Raw genomic sequence first — 18,404 nt, forward strand, 5'->3', positions numbered from 1 at the left:
GCCCCATGTAAGATACAGAAATTTCCAGGCATTTGCGACCAAGGTTGGGGAAAATTTTGGGAGTGTATGCAAATGGACAAAGGGGAAGCTGTCTGTATATCAGCCAGAGCCGAAGCTTAGTAAAGTGAGTTACTTAAATGTAAGGAGAAGTGGAATTATTTAAGCAAATGAAAATTCCAGGAAACATGTGGAAGGAGCAGGTTCTAGTTCCACAGCCTGATCTAAGAATGGCAGTTCCAGGCTCTCAGACTCTGAGCCCTGCAATCATGGGCACTTCTTCAGCCCCAGGACCATTGGCATTTACATCACTGGAACCCCAGTGATTCTTTTCAGAGCCCTCTTTATGTCTCTGTTCCTCAGGGTGTAGATGAAGGGGTTCAGCATGGGCGTCACCACCGTGTACATCACCGAGGCTACTGCACTTGAGTGGGAGCTCTGGGGAGCAGCAGAGCTAAGGTACACTCCTAGAATTGTACAATAAAACAAGGAGACAATGGAGAGGTGAGATGCACAGGTGGAAAATGCTTTATACTTGCCCTGAGCTGAGGATATCCTACGTATGGAGGAAACAATCTTCGAGTAGGAATAAAGAATCCCAGCCAGGGGAGCGCCACCAAGCAGCACAATCCCGAAATACATAACCATATCATTAAGGAAGGTGTCAGAACAGGCCTGCCCAACTACTTGATTGAGTTCACAGAAAAAATGGGGGATTTCCACCTTTGTACGGAAGGACAGCTGCAACACCGTTAAACTCTGTAACAAGGAATTGAGAACACTGATGACCCAGGACACCAGAACCAGCAGTCCACAGAGCCGAGGGTTCATGATGACCGTGTAGTGCAGGGGGTGACAGATGGCCACGAAGCGGTCATAGGCCATCACAGTCAGGAGAAAGTCGTCCCAACTTCCAAAGAGTATGAAAAAGTACATCTGTGTGAGGCAGCCAGCATAGGTGATGACTTGGCTCTGAGTCTGGATGTTCCACAGCATCTTGGGGATGGTGGTGGAGGTGAAGCAGATGTCTGTAAAGGACAGGCTGGTGAGGAAGAAGTACATGGAGGTGTGGAGATGGGAGTCTGAGCTGACGGCCAGGATGATGAGCAGGTTCCCCAGCACAATGATTAGGTACATGCAGAGGAAAAGCCCAAATATGATGGGCTGTAATTCTGGTTCCTCTGATAATCCCAGAAGAAGAAACTCAGAAATTCCTGTGTCATTGTCTGCTTCCATGTGGTGGTGCTGCCTACAAGGAAAGAAAAAAAAGAGCATAAAAGTGTTGAATTTTATGGGATTCATTTATTTATTTAATCCTTTTTTTTCTTTTTTTAAAGTTTTTCTTTAAATGTCAGTTATTGGGGCGCTTGGGTGGTACTGTCGTCAAGCGTCTTCCTTTGACTCAGGTCAGGAGCCCAGGGTGCTTGGTTCGAGCCCCGCATCGGGCTCCCTGCTCAGTGGGAAGTCTGCTTCTCCCTCTCCCATTCCCCCTGCTTGTGTTCCCTCTCTCGCTCTGTCTCTCTCTGTCCAATAAATAAATACAATCTTTAAAAAACAAAAAGGAGGTTCATAAAACGCAGGAAAGAAATGGACACGAGTGGTAAAGCAGATCTAATAAACTCAGGGGATTCCTGAGAGACTGTGATGGGCAGAAAGCTTCCCCAGTGCTGGGAGCCTTCCAGCCCCTGCCACATGCCCTTGCTGCCCAGAATAATTAACAAAGCAGAAAAATAACAGTGTAACCAAAGAAGAAAACAGTGGGCTTTTTATGATGTCAGACATTTTACTGATTGAATATCCCTCTAGAAAAATGTGCAAAGGGAATAAACCTGCAATTTAGAACAGAAAATACACACTGTAGTACTCAATGTAGAACAATAGAAGGGGATTTTTAAAGATGAAATAATAAAAGACTTTTCCAAATAATTTAAGTGCCAAATTTTTGAATCAGAAAACCAGGTTTTGAACATCACATCTACCACATATACAATGTTGGAACTTGGGAGAGACAATCAATCCATTCCAAATGGGACTATCCTCACTCAGAGAGTGGGGACAGCAGTACCCATCCTCCTAGGGTGGATACAGCATTGGTCACCACATGTAGGAAGCTTATAGCACTGTTCCTTCCTGTGAGTAAATGAGTTATTTTCAACATTGAACAGATTTGGGAGCGTTTTCTCTGCGTTTCACAAATGCCTCCATCGTTTACACACTTTTTGGTCATGAAGTATTACAAAGTAAAGCTAGTTAGCATACCCCCTGTTGCATATGAAACACACTTTTCCATGTGAATACTCAGTGTGAGCGAAGGTTCTGAGAAATGTGTATATCAGGAACTGCTGTCGCAAGGGAAGAGTTACCTGCAAGGGTCTGGGTCTTTCTATAAATACAGAACATGTTCAAAACCCACCACATCCTAAACAGTTCACCACCCATGCTCCAAGCCAAATACTCTGATTTCCTGCTCCCCTTAGCTGCAAAACTCCTCGGATATGTTCTAATTCCACTGGAACTATTTTAGGTCCCCCATTCCTTCCCCTGTCTCATTCAACAGGACATCCATTCCCACCATGTATCATCAACGATGCCTGTTTTGCTGGGTCCTATGGACACTTCTCTTTAACACACTATGTAAATTAATTATAAATGAGTGTACCTAGTCTCAGGTGACCTCAGGTCAAAGTTCTCAGCTTCCATTCTCTCTGCTCCTTTCTTGCAATACCTGCTGAGCTCTCAGACTGAAATGGTTGGGGTCTCTAAGATGAAAGTCTCCATGTGGAGGTCTGAATTCCTCCCCGGATGGTTGATGCTGGAGACCGCACCTCTGTTCCCAGACAGGACAGCAGGAAGCAGAGAGGCATGGGTCCCCCAGCCAGACTTAGGAACCCAGAAATAACAACCATGTTGTGGCCAGTCCAAGGTTTCACATGCTGAAGCTCTGCAGCAGAGGAGATATTTACAGCTCTGTGTCTGCTCATTAGGCACTGTTTCCATTGTTACTCCCACCTCAGAGCACTCCATTCCCAGTGGGCAACTGGTCTGGACAGAAAGGCAACTTTTCCTGCTGATACTTGGTTCCTGGGAGGCCAGATTAGAAGTCAGGTGAATCCATTTTTTTTTTTAATCCTCTTTCTTATGAATTTACCTGCCTTCCAGAATTGTAACTTCTTGACTTTACCTTAACTTTGAGATGATACTGAATTTCTTTAGCTGATGGTTTACTTTACCATTTACAGCTTTAGGGTGATTTTAGTAAATAAGCCATGTGATCCTCTTCCTGTGTGGTTTGGAGAGAAAAGACTCAGTACTCACCCCAGAGTTGAGATCAATTGTGTTTGATTCTCCAAAGAAGGGCCCCTGAGTAGACATTAAATATACCTCAGAAAAACACTTTAGTCGGCAGAATAATGTCCCCCGAATATTTCCACATCTTAAACTACAGAATCTTTGGATATGTCTTGTGTCATGGCAAGGGAGAATTTAGGTTGCAAATGGGATTAACATTGCTAGTCAGCTGGCCCAGGATAAAGTTATTTTGATTATCCAGCTGGGCTCAATAGATGACAAGAGTCCTGCAGTGGTGGAAGAGGGAGGCAGAAATCTTGGAGTCAGAGAGAGAATTCAAGATGCTATTTTGTTGGCTTTGAAGGTAAAGGGAAGGGACATAAACCAGAGAGTACAGGTGGCCCTAAAGCTGAAATAGGCAAGAAAACCTATTCTCCCCAGACCTCCACAATGAACTCTTCTCTGCAGACAGAGTGATGTTAGCTCAGGGGGACCTATTTCAGTCTTCTGACTTCCAGAACTATCAGAAAATAAATTGATTTGTTTTAAGGGAGCAACATGGTCATTTCTTGCTCATCATCCTTGCCATCAGCTCTGACTCCCACCTCCATACTCCCATGTACTTCTTTCTCTCCAACCTGTCCTTTGTAGACATCTGTTTCACCTCTACCACCATCCTTAAGATTCTGCTCAACATCCAGACTCACAGCAAAGCCATAACATATGAAGGATGCCTCAGCCAGATTTTTGTTTTTAAAGATTTTATTTATTTATTTGAGAGAGAGAATGAGAGACAGAGAGCATGAGAGGGAAGTAGGTGAGAGGGAGAAACAGACTCTCCGCCGAGCAGGGAGCCCGATGTGGTACTCGATCCCGGAACTCCAGGATCATGACCCAAGCTGAAGGGAGTCGCTTAACCAACTGAGCCACCCAGGCACCCCAGATATTTTTTTTTATTGTGTTTGGATGCCTGGACAATTTAAAGCCTATGATCACTTTGTGGCCATCGGTCAACCCCTGTACAACTTGGTCATCATGAACCTCCAGCTCTGTGAGCTGCTGACCTTGGAGTCCTGGTGAATCAGTGTCATGGGCTCCCTGCTTGAGACCTTGACCCTTTTGAGGCTGTCCTTCTGCACAAACATGGAAATTCCACACTTTTTTTTGGTGATCTTCTGAAAGACCTGAAGCTGTCCTGTTCTTACACCCTCATCAATAACATAGTGGTGTATTCTGCAATTGGGCACCTAGCCGTGATTCGTTTCCATGGAATACTTTCTTCTTACTATCAAATTGATTCTTCCATACCCAGCATTTCCTCAGCTGTGGGCAAGTACAAAGCCTTTTCCACATGTGGGTCTCCTTGTTCTATGGCACAGGCCTTGGGGTCCACCTCAGTTCTGCAGCAACTTCATCCACTAGGACGAGTCTGGTGGCCTCGGTGATGTACAATATCATTTTCACCCCCATGCTGAATCCCTTCATCTACAGTTTGAGGAACAGGGACATGAAGGGGGCCTGAGCAGGCTCCTTGGCAGGGTGGTGCCTCTCATTGTCAGGCCCATTACAGGACTCTCCTGAGTAGCTGGGCCCACAATATGGAGGCCCAGAGATCCCAGCTTCCTTCATCCAGTATTTTTATTTTTTCCCCAGGTGTACACATTTTAAAGCAGTTCTCTCCTTGGGTCTTCCTTGTCTTCTTTCTTTTCCTTCAGATTATATCTTGGGTTCCCCTTTCCACTTTATAACCAGTCATTTACACTTGATGTATGTTCTTGGTATTACACCCTGATATTTTCTTGGTAATCTTCGGTAATGGTTTGGATTTCTTAAAACAATAGGGCTAGCCTATGACCCCGCAATTGCACTCCTGGGTATTTACCCCAAAGACAGAGATGTACTGAAACGAAGGGCCATATGCACCCCAATGTTCATAGCAGCAATGTCCACAATAGCCAAACTGTGGAAAGAGCCGAGATGCCCTTCAACAGATGAATGGATAAAGAAGATGTGGTCCATATATACAATGGAATATTACTCAGCCATCAGAAAGGATGAATATCCAACATTTACATTAACATCAAATGTCTGGCTGAGGCATCCTTCCTATGTTATGGCTTTGCTGTGAGTCTGGATGTTCAGCAGAATCTTGGGGACTTCTCCCAGGAATGAATGTGAGAGTGTGGGATGAGTGCCCAGTTTTTCAGGATGCTGCCAATGACACCCACTTCATTCCCTACCCACCCAGAAAACTGTCCCAGAGGCAGAGTAATCCTGGACTCACTTCCTATCCTAACAGACCTTTTATGGTGTCATTGTGAGCTTAGGAAATGTGGAACTTAAATGGTCACAATTGTCTTCGTGGATGGAGCACCCGCTCTGTGCCAGGGAATTTTCTGTGAGCTCTAAAATATTACTAAGTTCTCTGACCAAATCCTTAAATGGAATTTCTCCACTTTATGGACAGGAAACAAAGACTTTACATGTTTAATTTCTGTCACGAGGGAAAAGAGACACTTGTTAACTTGTTTGAGCACCAAAAGTCAGACCTGAGGTGGATGGGGTATTCTGGGAGAAGAAGAACACAACTAACCCTGACACTGGACCACAGCCTTGACCTCAAATGTGTCTACACACCAAGATGAATGGGAGCTAGATACAAATGCAGACTGTCTCAGGCACCCTAAAAGTAGCAGTTCCCACACTATGATAGTCAAAAATTTCTCCAGATAATTTCAAGTGTCCTCTGGAGGCAAAAATCATCCCTGGTTGAGAACCCTTGGCCTATCTGGTTGCATTCCAATCAAAGTACATTATAATGACCCAGATCATAATTCTGGGTTGATCACTCGACCCTTCCAAGTACATTTCTGCAAATGTGGAATAAGGCTCATCACTTTATGTTCCTCATAGAATGGCTTTTGCACAAAATAAATGAGAGAATTCATATAAGAGTCTGAGTTCAGCCCATGATACCTTAAATGGTCCAAGTAGATTTCTTATAATATCAAATGTTTTAAAAGTTAAAGACTAAATATCAACTTTTAACCTGTATGAAACATACAAAGTTCCTAATTGATTTGTGAAAAGAATTATGAATCCAAGGATTGTTGTACCCGTGGTTTTATAGCAAAGGAACAGACTTTTACTTGTTGGAGTAGGAAGAACAATTTTCTGGAGCTATGAGGAGTTGTGCTCCCACCACAAGTCAATGTTTTGGAGACCCAAAGAATATGGTCAAAGCAGGTTCCTCAGTCTTAGTTTTGGAAAAAAACATTCACTCAGGCCTGTGGAAAGTTTCAGTGTTAGAGTTCTGGAAGCCAGGAGAGTTCAGGGAGGAGTAATAAACAGTGGATTCACCTGAATTTTATCTGGTCTCTTGGGAACCGAGAATCTACAGGGAAGAATTTCATTCAGTCCAGATAAGTTCCCATGGGGTGATGTACTCAGGGGTTGGAGTAATAACGGGAAATGTGTCGAATGAGCAGGTACAGGGAACAGATACAGCAAACATAAGGAGCTATAAATATCTCCTCTGCTGTAGGCTCTGAGCACGTTCAACCGTTTCAAGCTGGAGGAGACATGGTTTTTGCTTTTGGATTCCTAAGTCTGACTGTGGGACCCATGCTTCACTACTTCTTGCCATCCTGTCTGGGAACAGAGCTTCAGTCTCCACCATGAAACATCCAGGAAGGAGTTCGGACCCCCACATGGAGACCTTCCTCTCAGAGACCGCATCCCGGTGAGTCTCAGAGCTCAGCAGGTATTTCAGGAAAGGTTCAGAGGGAATGAAAGCTGAGAGCTTTTACCTGAGGTCACCTGGAAGCCTAACCAGCTGAGCCCAGGGCCAAGAGACCATTGTGTTTGTTGGTGGGTGAGCTCATTCATTTCTAGTCAATTTATTTATATGTAAAAAAAAGAAATGTCTGTTGAACTTACACGAAAATGATTTGCTATGCACCCTGACTACGTAGGATGCACTCTAATATTTCCTATTGTGCCTTATTTATTCTATTCTATTTTATTCTTACAAACCACAACCTGACCCACAAATGGTCCCAAGCTCAGAATATGGAAAATATTCCTCTCCCACATCCTCCATTCCTGTTGCTAGTAACTCCCTACTTCTGTTCTCTCTCTCATCACTGGCAACTTCTGTGAGCACAGATTCTCTCATTCCTTTATGCAATATGTATTTATTCCTACTGTTCCTATCCAAACTGTGTCTGGGGGTAAAGGGCAGGGGTATTTATAACATGCCCCATGCGCTCACATTCTAGCGGGAAAACGGACATAGAATTAAATAAAAATTACACCCTGATAACCCCTACTTCTAAATTATTGCAAGAGAAAGTGTCCTTTTTTTTGTGAATGTTACAAAAGCCCAGCAAAACAAAAACAAGTTAGTGAAGGAGATGAGTCCTTGGAGTCTGAAAGAGGAGATGGGATTGTGAAGATGGAGAGGAGGTGAATGATCCTAAACAGACCAGGGAGTGACTCCAAGCAGAGGGCAGCTGTGTATGGAGGCTCTGAGCCTTGGAGATTGGGGCTTCAGGTGAAGCTACAACTCAAGGTCAGTGTTTGTGACATCGATGTGGGCAAGACAGTGTGAGTGGGAAGCTGGAGGGTCAGTCAGGGGAGGCAAGCCAAGTGTTGGGAGCTACAGAATTTGGGGTTCAGTCTCCAGCAGGGAGTCACCAGGAAGGTGTTAAGGTGCGGAGTTGGACAGTAACTTAACTGCAATATAGAAAGATCTCTCTGGGTAAATGTGAGTACTCGCTAGAGGGCGCCACCCTGTGGTAGGTGGAGAGCCAACAAGGAGCTGAAAGAAGGCTGTGGAATTGGGGACCCAGAGGTGGGGAAGCAATCCGAGAAAACTCAGCCAAATCTCATCACCAATGATCAGCACTCGTTATCAACAGGAGGGACTATGTTAAGCTCTTTCCATATATTCACTAAATCTGTCAACCACCTGAGGAGGTTGGACATCTCTAGCCCTACTAGTTAGGGGAGGATATTAACATTTGGAACAGTCTGGTTGTGCTCCAAATTCAAATAGGAAATATGAGTAGATCCAAAATTCAAAACCTGAGTTTCTAATTAGAAGTTTTGCATTTTATGTCATTTAGAAAAGTTCTTTTAGCAAATCATCTTTTAAAATCCCCCACTTCTGTTGTACTGTGTGTAGTTCCTTTGTGAATTGTGGGTGTCTTCCCTTTGCTTGTTATTCTGGTGCAACGTTCAATCAGTAAGATGTCTTGATAACCGTAAAGACATCCCTACTTTTTTCTTTTGGATAAATTTTCCTTTGCTTCTTTATTAGTCTGGGCATCAAGGTGCTTTAACTGGGGTTGGAATATTGCCAGAACCAGGACATTTACTGCTCCTCACCATTTCTACGGGCCCCCTGAGCTTATTAGATCTTTCTCCCCACATTTCTTCCTCAAAATTTTGGGAATGATTTTTTTACGTTTCTTTAAATACTGGATACAAAATGAACATATTAAATTGGAGACTCATGATCACATGCTCATTGGAGACTTAACTATTGGAATTTGGATGAAGTTTTACATTTTTAGGGGAAAGACAATGCGATGTTGTCAGCTTACCTCATATTATTGTTTGCCTAGTTATTGTGGTTGGGGTTGAGAACATCCTGGTAGTGCCATGGTCCCAGGAGGCCATAGTGTGTGTGTGTATGTGTCCTTGTGTGGGTAACATCAGAATTTCTCAAGGCAGGGGTTCTGGAACCCATTGCTCTTATATGTGACCCTTAAAATACCGGTGCCAGATTATTACCTAATATATGAAAATAAGAAGGGAGACCATTTCCATGCAATAATTCCATGGAAACAAAATTGATCCTGTTTGAGGTACACCATGTGAAGGAGGGAGTTCCTTGTGTAATGAAGTTTCATCACTACCAGGGAGGCCACCCCATTCTTCAACGTTCTCAGCCACCACTTCTCATCACTCTCTCACTTGATCATTCCCCTCTACGCACTGGCTTTCTTTTGAGCCTCCTTGATCTTTTATTTTTTTAATTTTTTGGTTTTTCTTTTTATATAAATTCAATTAGCCAAAATATAGTACATCAGTAGTTCAGATGTAGTGTTCACAAATTCATCAGGTGCATATACAACCCAATGCTCATCACATCACGTGCCCTCCTTAATGCACATCACCCAGTTACTCCATTCCCCCACCCAGCTCTCCTTCAGAAACCTTCAGTTAGTTTCCCAGATTAAAGAGTCTCTCATGGTTTGTCTCCCTTTCTGACTTCTTCCCATTCAGTTTTCCCTCCCTTTCTTTATAATCCTCTGCACTATTTCTTATATTCCACATGAGTGAAACCATATGATAATTGTCTTTCTCTGGTTGACTTTTTTCACTTAGCTTATTGCCCTCCAGTTCCATCCACGTGGATGTAAATGGTAGGTATGAATGGACATCACGGCTCTTTCCACAGATTGGCTATTCTGGACTTTGCTGCTACGAACATTGGGGTGCATGTGCCCCTTCATTTCACTATATTTGTATTGTTGTGATAAATACCAAGTAGTGCAATTACTGGGTCATAGGGTAGCTCTACTTTTAACTTCTTAAGGAACCTCCATACTGTTTTTCCAGAGTGGCTGTACCAGCTTGCATTCCCACCAACAGTGTAAGAGGGTTCCCTTTTCTCCATATTCCTCGCCAATGTTTGTTGGTCCCTGTCTTGTTAATTTTAGCCATTCTAACTGGTGTAAGGTGGTATCGCAATTATGTTTTGATTTATATTTCCCTGATGAAAAGTGATGTTGAGCATTTTTTATGTGTCTGTTGGCCATTTGTATGTCTTCTTTAGAGAAATGTCTGTTCATGTCTTCTGCCCATTTCTTGATTGGATCATCTGTTCTTTGGGTGTTGAGTTTAAGAAGTTCTTTATAGATTTGGGATACTAGCCCTTTATCTTATATGTCATTTGCAGATATCTTCTCCCATTCTGTCAGTTGTCTTTTGGTTTTGTTGACTGTTTCTTTGGCTGTGCAAAAGATTTCTATCTTGATGAAGTCTCAATAGTTCATTTTTGCCCTTGCTTCCCAGCCTTTGACAGTGTTTCTAGGAAGAAGTTGCTGCAGCTGAGGTCGAAGAGGTGGCTGCCTGTGTTCTCCTCTAGGATTTTGATGGACTCCTGTCTCACGTTTAGGTCTTTCAACCGTTTTGAGTTTATTTTTGTGTGTGGTATAAGGAAATGGTCCAGTTTCATTCTTCTGCATGTGGCTGTCCAATTTTCCCAACACCACTTGTTGAATAGACTGTCTTTTTTCCATTGGACATTCTTTCCTGCTTTGTTGAAGATTAGTTGACCATAGAGTTGAGGGTCCATTTCTGGGCTGTCTCTTCTGTTCCATTGACCTATGTGTCTGTTTTTGTGCCAGTACCATGCTGTCTTGATGATCACAGCTTTCTAATAGAGCTTGAATTCAGGCATTGTGATGCCCGCAGGTTTGGTTTTCTTTTTCAACATTCCCCTGGTGATTCAGGGTCTTTCTTTTTCCATACAAATTTTTGGATTGTTTGTTCCAGCTCCATGAAAAATGTTGATGGTATTTTGATAAGGATGGCATTGAATGTGTGGATTGCTCTGGGTAACATGACCATTTTAACAATATTTATTCTTCCAATCCATGAACATTGAATGTTTTTCCATCTCTTTGTGTCTTTCTCAATTTCTTTCATAAGTGTTCTGTACTTTCTACAGTATAGATCATTTACCTCTTAGGTTAGGTTTATTCCTGGGTATCTTATCATTTTTAGTGCAATTGTAAATGAGATCGATATCTTAATTTCCCTTTCTTCAATTTCATTCCTAGTGTATAGAAAAGCAACTGATTTCTGTGTATTAATTTTGTATCCTGCCATGTTGCTGAGTTGCTGTATGAGTTCTCGCAATTTGGGGGTGGAGTCTTTTGGGTTTCCCACATAAAGTATCATGTCATCTGCAAAGAGTGAGAGTTTGACTTCTTTGCTAGTTCAGATACCTTTTATTTCTTCGATTGCTGGGGCTAGGACTTCTAGTAATGTGAACAATAGTGGTGAGAGTGGGCATCCCTGTTGTCTTCCTGTCTTTAGGGGAAAAGCTCTCAGTTTTTCCCCATTGAGAATGATATTCACTGTGATCTTTTCGTAGATGGCTTTTATGATATTGAGGTATGTTACCTCTAACCTACATTTGGAGAGTTTTAATCAAGAAAAGATGTTGTATTTTGTCAAATGCTTTTTCTGCATCAGTTGAGAGGATCATATGATTCCTGGCCTTTCTTTTATTAATGTGGTATGGCACTGAATAATTTGCCGATGTTGAACCACCCTTGCAGTCCAGGAATAAATTCCAGTTGGTCTTGGTGAGTAATCCTTTTAATGTTCTGTTGGATCCTATTGACTAGTATCTTGGTGAGAAGTTTTGCCTCCATGTTCATCACCGTCCCACCCCTCCCTGGGATTGGTAGAGGGTCCCCACATGCCAGTCCTCTGCAGGGTCCGGAGGTGGAGAGCAGTCTCCCAGTTGGCCCCAGCTCACAGTTTATGACAAACCCAGCTGAGACCCCTCCTGGGCTTGCTGACTGTAACCAGTTTCCCCACTCTAATGCTTGGGAACTGTACCAGCTCAGGTACCCCCACTAATTCTGTGACTCTGGGAATCCTGAGACCACACAGTCCCACTTAGAATTCTGCCCATTTCTACCTGAGCACCTTTCAGGCAGGGACGTCTCTCACTGGAGCAGATTTCTAAGGGTTCCGATTTGGCCCTCTAGGGCTGTATCACTTTCTGGTAGCTGGCTTAGGGAGGCTCCCTTCCCCCACTGTTTATCTTCTGATATCTCCCCTCAGATTCACTTCTCCGTACCTCCTACCTTGCAGAAAGTGGTCGCTTTTCTGCTCGTAGAGTTCCAGATATTCTTTTCTCACATCTTAGGTTGAATTCATGGGTGTTCAGAATGATTTGATACTTATCTAGCTAAATTCAAGGGACCAGATGAAATGAGGTCCCCTACTCTTCCACTCTCTTGCCTCCTCGTAGCTTAAGCCTTGATTTTTTAAAACAATAAATGAACAAACGAAAAAGCAGAATGCTGAAGGGGAGTGGGAGGTACAGGCTTCCAGTTAAGAAATGAATGAGTCACAGGAATAAAAGGCAGAGCCTAGGGAATATAGTCAGCGATATCATAATAGCATCGTGTGGTGACAGATGGAAGCTCCACACGGTGCAATGTTTAAACTTGTTGAGTCACTGTGTTGTACACCCAAATTTAATGTAACATAGTGTGTCGACCACACTCAAGTTTTAAAAATTAATTTAAAAAAACCCAAGTCTTTTCTTTTTTTAAAAAAAAGCTCATTTTATTTTATTTTTTTAAAGATTTTATTTATTTATTTATTTGAGAGAGAGAGATAGAGAGAGCATGAGAGAGGGGAGGGTCAGAGGGAGAAGCAGACTCACTGCTGAGCAGGGAGCCCGATGCGGGACTCGATCCCGGGACTCCAGGATCATGACCTGAGCCGAAGGCAGTCGCTTAACCAACTGAGCCACCCAGGCGCCCACCCCAAGTCTTTTGTTAAAGCCTTCGCAATGTTTGTTCCATCTGTTTGGCACACATTTCCCTGGATAACCTTGTGTTTCCTGCTGTTTCCCCCTTGGAGCCTCTGTGTAAATGTGTGCCTGTGTACCTGAGCAACCAGAAAAAAATAACACCTCCGTGCACTCTTTCCTTTCTACTGGCTTTTTCTTCATAGCACCTGTCACCTTCTGATATTCTCTCTGATCCTTTCTTTGCTTATCTTCTCCATCCTTGAACTGTGCAGACTTGTTTCTTGACACCTACAGTCTTTGCCTGGAGGTTAGTCAGTACTCAAGTTTATTCCTTAAACATGTGACAGAATTTCTCATTGAACGTATAGAACACAGGAGTACTTAGTGAACAGGCCATGTGTGGGATGTGCATTTTTATTCAGAGCTGGCATGAGGGGGGCTGTCCCAACAGGGGACAAGTTCCATACAAAAACTATGTATATTCACTTTTTAAAAATTTTTTTAAAGATTTTATTTATTTATTTGACAGAGAGAGACACAGCAAGAGAGGGAATACAAGCAGGGGGAGTGGGAGAGGGAGAAGCAGGCTTCCCACCAAGCAGGGAGCCCGATGCAGGGCTCGATCCCAGGACCTGGAATCATGACCTGAGCCAAAGGCAGACGCTTAACGACTGAGCCACCCAGGCGCCCTATTCACTTTTTTAAAATTATTATTCATTTGAGACATAGAGATACAGAGAGAAGGGAGAGCATGAGCAGGGGAGAAGCAGAGGGAGAGGAAGAAGCAAGCTCTCTGCTCATCAGGGAGCCCGTTGCGGGACTTGATCCCAGGACCCTGGGATCATGACCTGAGCCGAAGGCAGACGCTCAACCATCTGGGCCACCCAGGCACCCCTGTATATTCACGTTTGAATGTAAAATAGAAATTGTATAATTTCAATGATATTTATACTGTTCATTATTGAAAAAATTAGTCATGTTATTTTTTGTTCCCTGGTAGTCACCTCGACCACATAGAACCAAGAAATGATACAGGAATTTTAGAGTTTCTTCTTCTGGGATTTTCAGAGGAACCAGAACTGCAGCCCCTCATATTTGGGCTCTTCCTCTCCATGTACCTGATCACTGTGTTTGGAAACTGCTCATCATCTTTGCTGTCAGTTTTGACTCCCACCTCCACACCCCCATGTACTTCTTCCTGGACAACCTGTCCTTTGTAGACATCTGCTTCGCCACCACCACCATCTCCAAGATGCTGTGGAACATCCAGGCTCAGAGCAAAGCCATAACCTATGAAGGTTGTATCATTCAGATATACTTTTTCCTACTCTTCGCAGGATTAGATGCCTTTCTCCTGGCTGTGATGGCCTATGACCAATTCATGGCCATCTTTCACCCCCCGCACTATATGGTCATCACGAACCTCCAGCTCTGTGGACTGCTGGTTTTGGTGTCCTGGATCATGAGTGCCCTGAATTCCTTATTACAAAGCTTAATGGTGTCATGGCTGTCCTTCTGTATATTGGTGGAAATCTCCCACTTTTTCTGTGAAATCAATCAGGTGGTCCGACTTGCCTGTTCGGACACCTTTCTTAATGACATTGTGATGTATTTTGCAACTATGCTGCTGGCTGGTGGTCCCCTCACTGGGATCCTTTACTCTTATTGTAAGACAGTTTCCTCCATACTTGGGATATCAACAGCTCATGGGAAATACAAAGCATTCTCCACCTGTGCATCTCACCTCTCCGTTGTCTCCTTATTTTACTGTACAAGCCTAGGAGTGTACCTTAGCTCTGCTGCTCCCCAGAGCTCCCACTCCAGTGCAGTAGCCTCAGTGATGTATATGGTGGTCACGCCCATGCTGAACCCCTCCATCTACAGCCTGAGGAACAGAGACATAAAGAGGGCTCTGAAAAGAATCATTGGGGTTCCAGTGATATAAGAGCAAATTGTCCTGGGGCTGAAGAAGTGCCCGTGATTGCAGGGCTCACAGCCTCAGAGCCAGGAACTGCCATTTTTTGAACAAGCTGTGGGAGTAGAATCTGCTCCTTCTATATATTCCCTGAAATTTCCATTTGTTTCAATTCAACTTCTCTATACATTTAAGTCACTCACTTTCTTTTTTTTAATTAAGTTCAATTAGCCAACATATAGGACATCATTAGTTTTTGATGTAGTGTTCAATGATTCATTAGTTGTGTATAACACCCAGTGTTCATCAGATCACGTGCCCTTCTTACTTTTTTAAGCTTCTGCTCTGTCTGATATACACACAGTTTTCCCTTTGTCCATTTTCATATGATCCCAATATTTTCCCCATCTTGGTCAAAAATAGTGGGAAATTTCTATATCTTATATGTGGCAAGTTAGATTTCTTAAAAATAATTTCATTTCAAATGACCTTATACCAAGCCAAATAAGTTGTCCTTAGATTTCCCAAGACAATAATCATGAGTTATATTCTTCATTTGGAAGAAACTGTAATTGGCAACTATACCCCTTACATAAGTTTAATGTAGATGAAAATACAAAGCCACAGTTTTCACCTAAAGTCTGTCCATCTTTTTACATCACTACCTTCACTCTTCTTCCTTATAAGGTGGACTCTAACATTGTTCCCTTTAAGTCTCTGGCTACTTACAAGGATGCTCAGGCTAGGAAAGCCCGGGCACTCCCCTGCACCCTTGTGCTTGTGGACATTCCCACAGATGCTTCCCTGACCAGAGCCTCTGCTGTGGCTGCGCCTGCCCTTGGGTTATTGTGATTGCAAGACATGCCTCAGCATCAACCATCAGAGAACTCTAACCCAACCAGGTTTATTACTCACAGGTCCTGGAGGGCAGAGCCAGAAAGGTCTAGGGGGGCAGAGAATCAGAGCAAGAGAGAGACAGCCTACAACTGGAGCCCCGCCTTTATTGAGGTCCATGAGCAGAGTGGCTAGTGGTTGGCAGGTACATTCTTTATTAACAAGTTTAAAGCATAAGAGTGAAACTCTGGCACAGAGGGAAAGCATGATTACTCATGTGTCAGTATTGGGGTTTTCCAGGGCTTTCTGAAGAGCTACTTCTCTGATAATAGTGTCCCACACCTGGCATATTTATTCAACATGGTTGTCCTTGAAATGGATGCCTCAGAAATCAAAAGCTTAATGTCAGGCACTTTCTCTACAAACTTGCTACTGTGCATTAAAACTACTCTTTTTTTGCTATTATCTGCCTAGGTGTCCCCATTGCCTAACATGGCCACTGGTAAACAGTGATTAGAAGAAATATATCTCCCAGTGGAGTCTACATGGAAAGATAAATTTGAATAGATTGACCTGATATGTTCTTAGTGTCAGAGATGACCTCAAATGTGAAGATGCATTTTCTGTGGGTAAATGCCCAGGAGTGTGATTCCCTGCATCAAAGGGTAGTTCTATTTTTAATTTTTTGAGAAACCTCCATACTCTTTTTCAGAGTGGAGGCACCAGTTTGCATTCCCACTAATAGTGCAAGAGAGTTCCCCTTTCTACACATCCTCGCCAACATCTGTTGTTTCCTGTATTGTTAATTTTAGCCATTCTGAGAGGTGTGAGGTGATATCTCATTGTGATTTTGATTTGCATTTCCCTGATGATGAGTGATGTTGAGCATGTGTCTGTTGATCATCTGGATGTCTTCTTTCCATGTGTCTGTTAATCATCCTGATGTCTTCTTTGGAGAAATTTGTGTTCATGTCTTCTGGCTATTTTTTAATTGAATTATTATTAATTTTTTGGTGTTGATTTATATAAGTTCTTTACATATTTTGGATATTAATCCCTTATTGGATGTATAATTTGCAAATATCTTCTCCCATTCAGTGGGTGGTCTTTTTGTTTTGTTGCCTGTGGGAATTCATAGAGTCTTGATAAAGAAGATTTAATAAACACATGCCTCCCTGGATGAGACAGGTTGAAAAGCAAAGAAGGAGTGTCTGGAAAACTGGGCCCCTTTAGGGTTTCTGGGCTGAAAACAGCCAGATTCTCATTGCGGCTCAATGCCCTCATCCAGGGAGTAAATGCTTGACTTAGGAGAAACATGTCCATCCCAAGCACAGCTTGTTTTATTCACACGATACTCTCAATGCCACTGTCTTGCTTATTACAGCTTCACATTCCTTCTTGTTTTTCTTATGCCCTTGTTATATTGATAACATTCACAATAAAGGTGGAGGCAGAGTCTGGCTCGAGACCTTTCGCCACTAGAGCATCTGGTCCCCAGGCCCTCTCCTTTCTCCTACTAAGGTGTCTAGAGTAATCTTTTCATTCACCGTCCCAGGGTTTGCTGGCCAAACCTGACAGTTGATTGTTTCCTTTGCTGTGTAGAAACTTTTTATTTTGATGTAAGCATTTAGAACATGGATGGATCTAGAGGGTATAATGTTAAGTGAAATCAGTTAGTCAGAGAAAGACAAATACCATATAATTTCACTCATATGTGGAGTTTTCTTAAATGATTTTATCCATATATTTGAGGGAGAGAGAGAGCAAGAGAGAGAGAGAACAACCAGTGGGAGTGGCAGAGGGAGAGGGAGAAGCAGACTCCCCGCTGAGCAGGGAGCCCAATGTAGGGCTTAATACCGGGACCCCAGGATCATAACCTGAGCTGAAGGCAGATGCTTACCCAACTGAGCCACATAGGCATCCTTCATATGTGGGATTTAAGAAACAAAACAATGAGAGATGGAGAACAAAGTGGTTGTTGCCAGAGGGGAGGTGAGTGGGGGAATGGGTGAAATAGGTGATGGGGTTAGGAGTACGATTATTTTGATGAGCACTATAATGTAGAGGATTGCTGAATCACTATATGGTATAACTGAAGCTAATATTACACTGTATGTTAATTATACTGGAATTTTAAAAAATTAAAATATTTAAGAAATAGGAAGGTGCAACATTTCAAACTCCTCGTTTTCTTACTATCCAACATATTTCTTTTTCCTGTGCATTGATTTATTGAAGCAAAGAAGACCGGTGTCCACAGCTGAGGGGGTTTATTCATTGAGGTGAAGGATTGCTTTGTGTGTTCTATGTTTATTGGCGAGTTATTTTCCTCTATCTACTTGAAAACTTCCAATGCTACCTGGTAATATGGCTCTTTTATTGTAACAGGAAATAACCCCTTTTTCCTAATAATTGTCAAAAATGCCAAGCGATGGTGAATGAACAGTATCAGCATCATCCATTTTGTATGTCCTTCCTGCTCAGAGATTTCTTCCACCTGCCTGATCAGAGGACGCTTCACAGGAGAGCTGGATGTCTCACCAGTTCTTACACCCTCCCAGAAACCCAGAAAGGAGCCCACACATAGTCACTTGTTCATCAAGTCATTGGAAGTAAACTTGAATAACAGAATGATCATGCCTGCTCTCCTTAAGGTCAGATATGCCACAAGTAAAAAGGACCACCTGTTGTAATTGCCTCAGGTCTGTTCCCTTGGATTATGGTGTCCGTCAACTCTTGATGTATAATAAGTTGTCCTTGTCAAATGGGATATCATAATACCTTTACAATCAACTG

General features: G+C 42.8%; 2 protein-coding genes and 1 pseudogene across 2 annotated transcripts; 2 read left to right on the forward strand and 1 right to left on the reverse strand.

Moving 5' to 3' along the window:
• Positions 1 to 300: 300 nt before the first annotated feature.
• On the reverse strand, positions 301 to 1,233 carry LOC118356352 (olfactory receptor 7A17-like). The gene has a single exon (XM_035724395.1). It carries the CDS (start codon positions 1,231 to 1,233, stop codon positions 301 to 303), a length of 933 nt encoding a protein of 310 aa, XP_035580288.1.
• Positions 1,234 to 4,251: 3,018 nt separating this feature from the next.
• On the forward strand, positions 4,252 to 4,807 carry LOC118356797 (annotated as a pseudogene).
• Positions 4,808 to 13,911: 9,104 nt separating this feature from the next.
• LOC118356800 (olfactory receptor-like protein OLF4) lies at positions 13,912 to 14,804 on the forward strand. The gene is given in 2 exon segments (XM_035726545.1): positions 13,912 to 13,996; positions 13,999 to 14,804. Coding segments are annotated over 2 exon segments (831 nt in total). The 5' UTR covers positions 13,912 to 13,971.
• The last annotated feature ends 3,600 nt before the right edge of the window (positions 14,805 to 18,404 follow it).

This window comes from Zalophus californianus, chromosome 1 (assembly GCF_009762305.2).
Source record: "Zalophus californianus isolate mZalCal1 chromosome 1, mZalCal1.pri.v2, whole genome shotgun sequence".
Lineage (NCBI taxonomy): Eukaryota > Metazoa > Chordata > Mammalia > Carnivora > Otariidae > Zalophus > Zalophus californianus.

Bases quoted from the DNA above. Each gene is read 5' to 3' on its own strand.
- LOC118356352 (XM_035724395.1), bottom strand. From the start codon at position 1,233: ATGGAAGCAGACAATGACACAGGAATTTCTGAGTTTCTTCTTCTGGGA.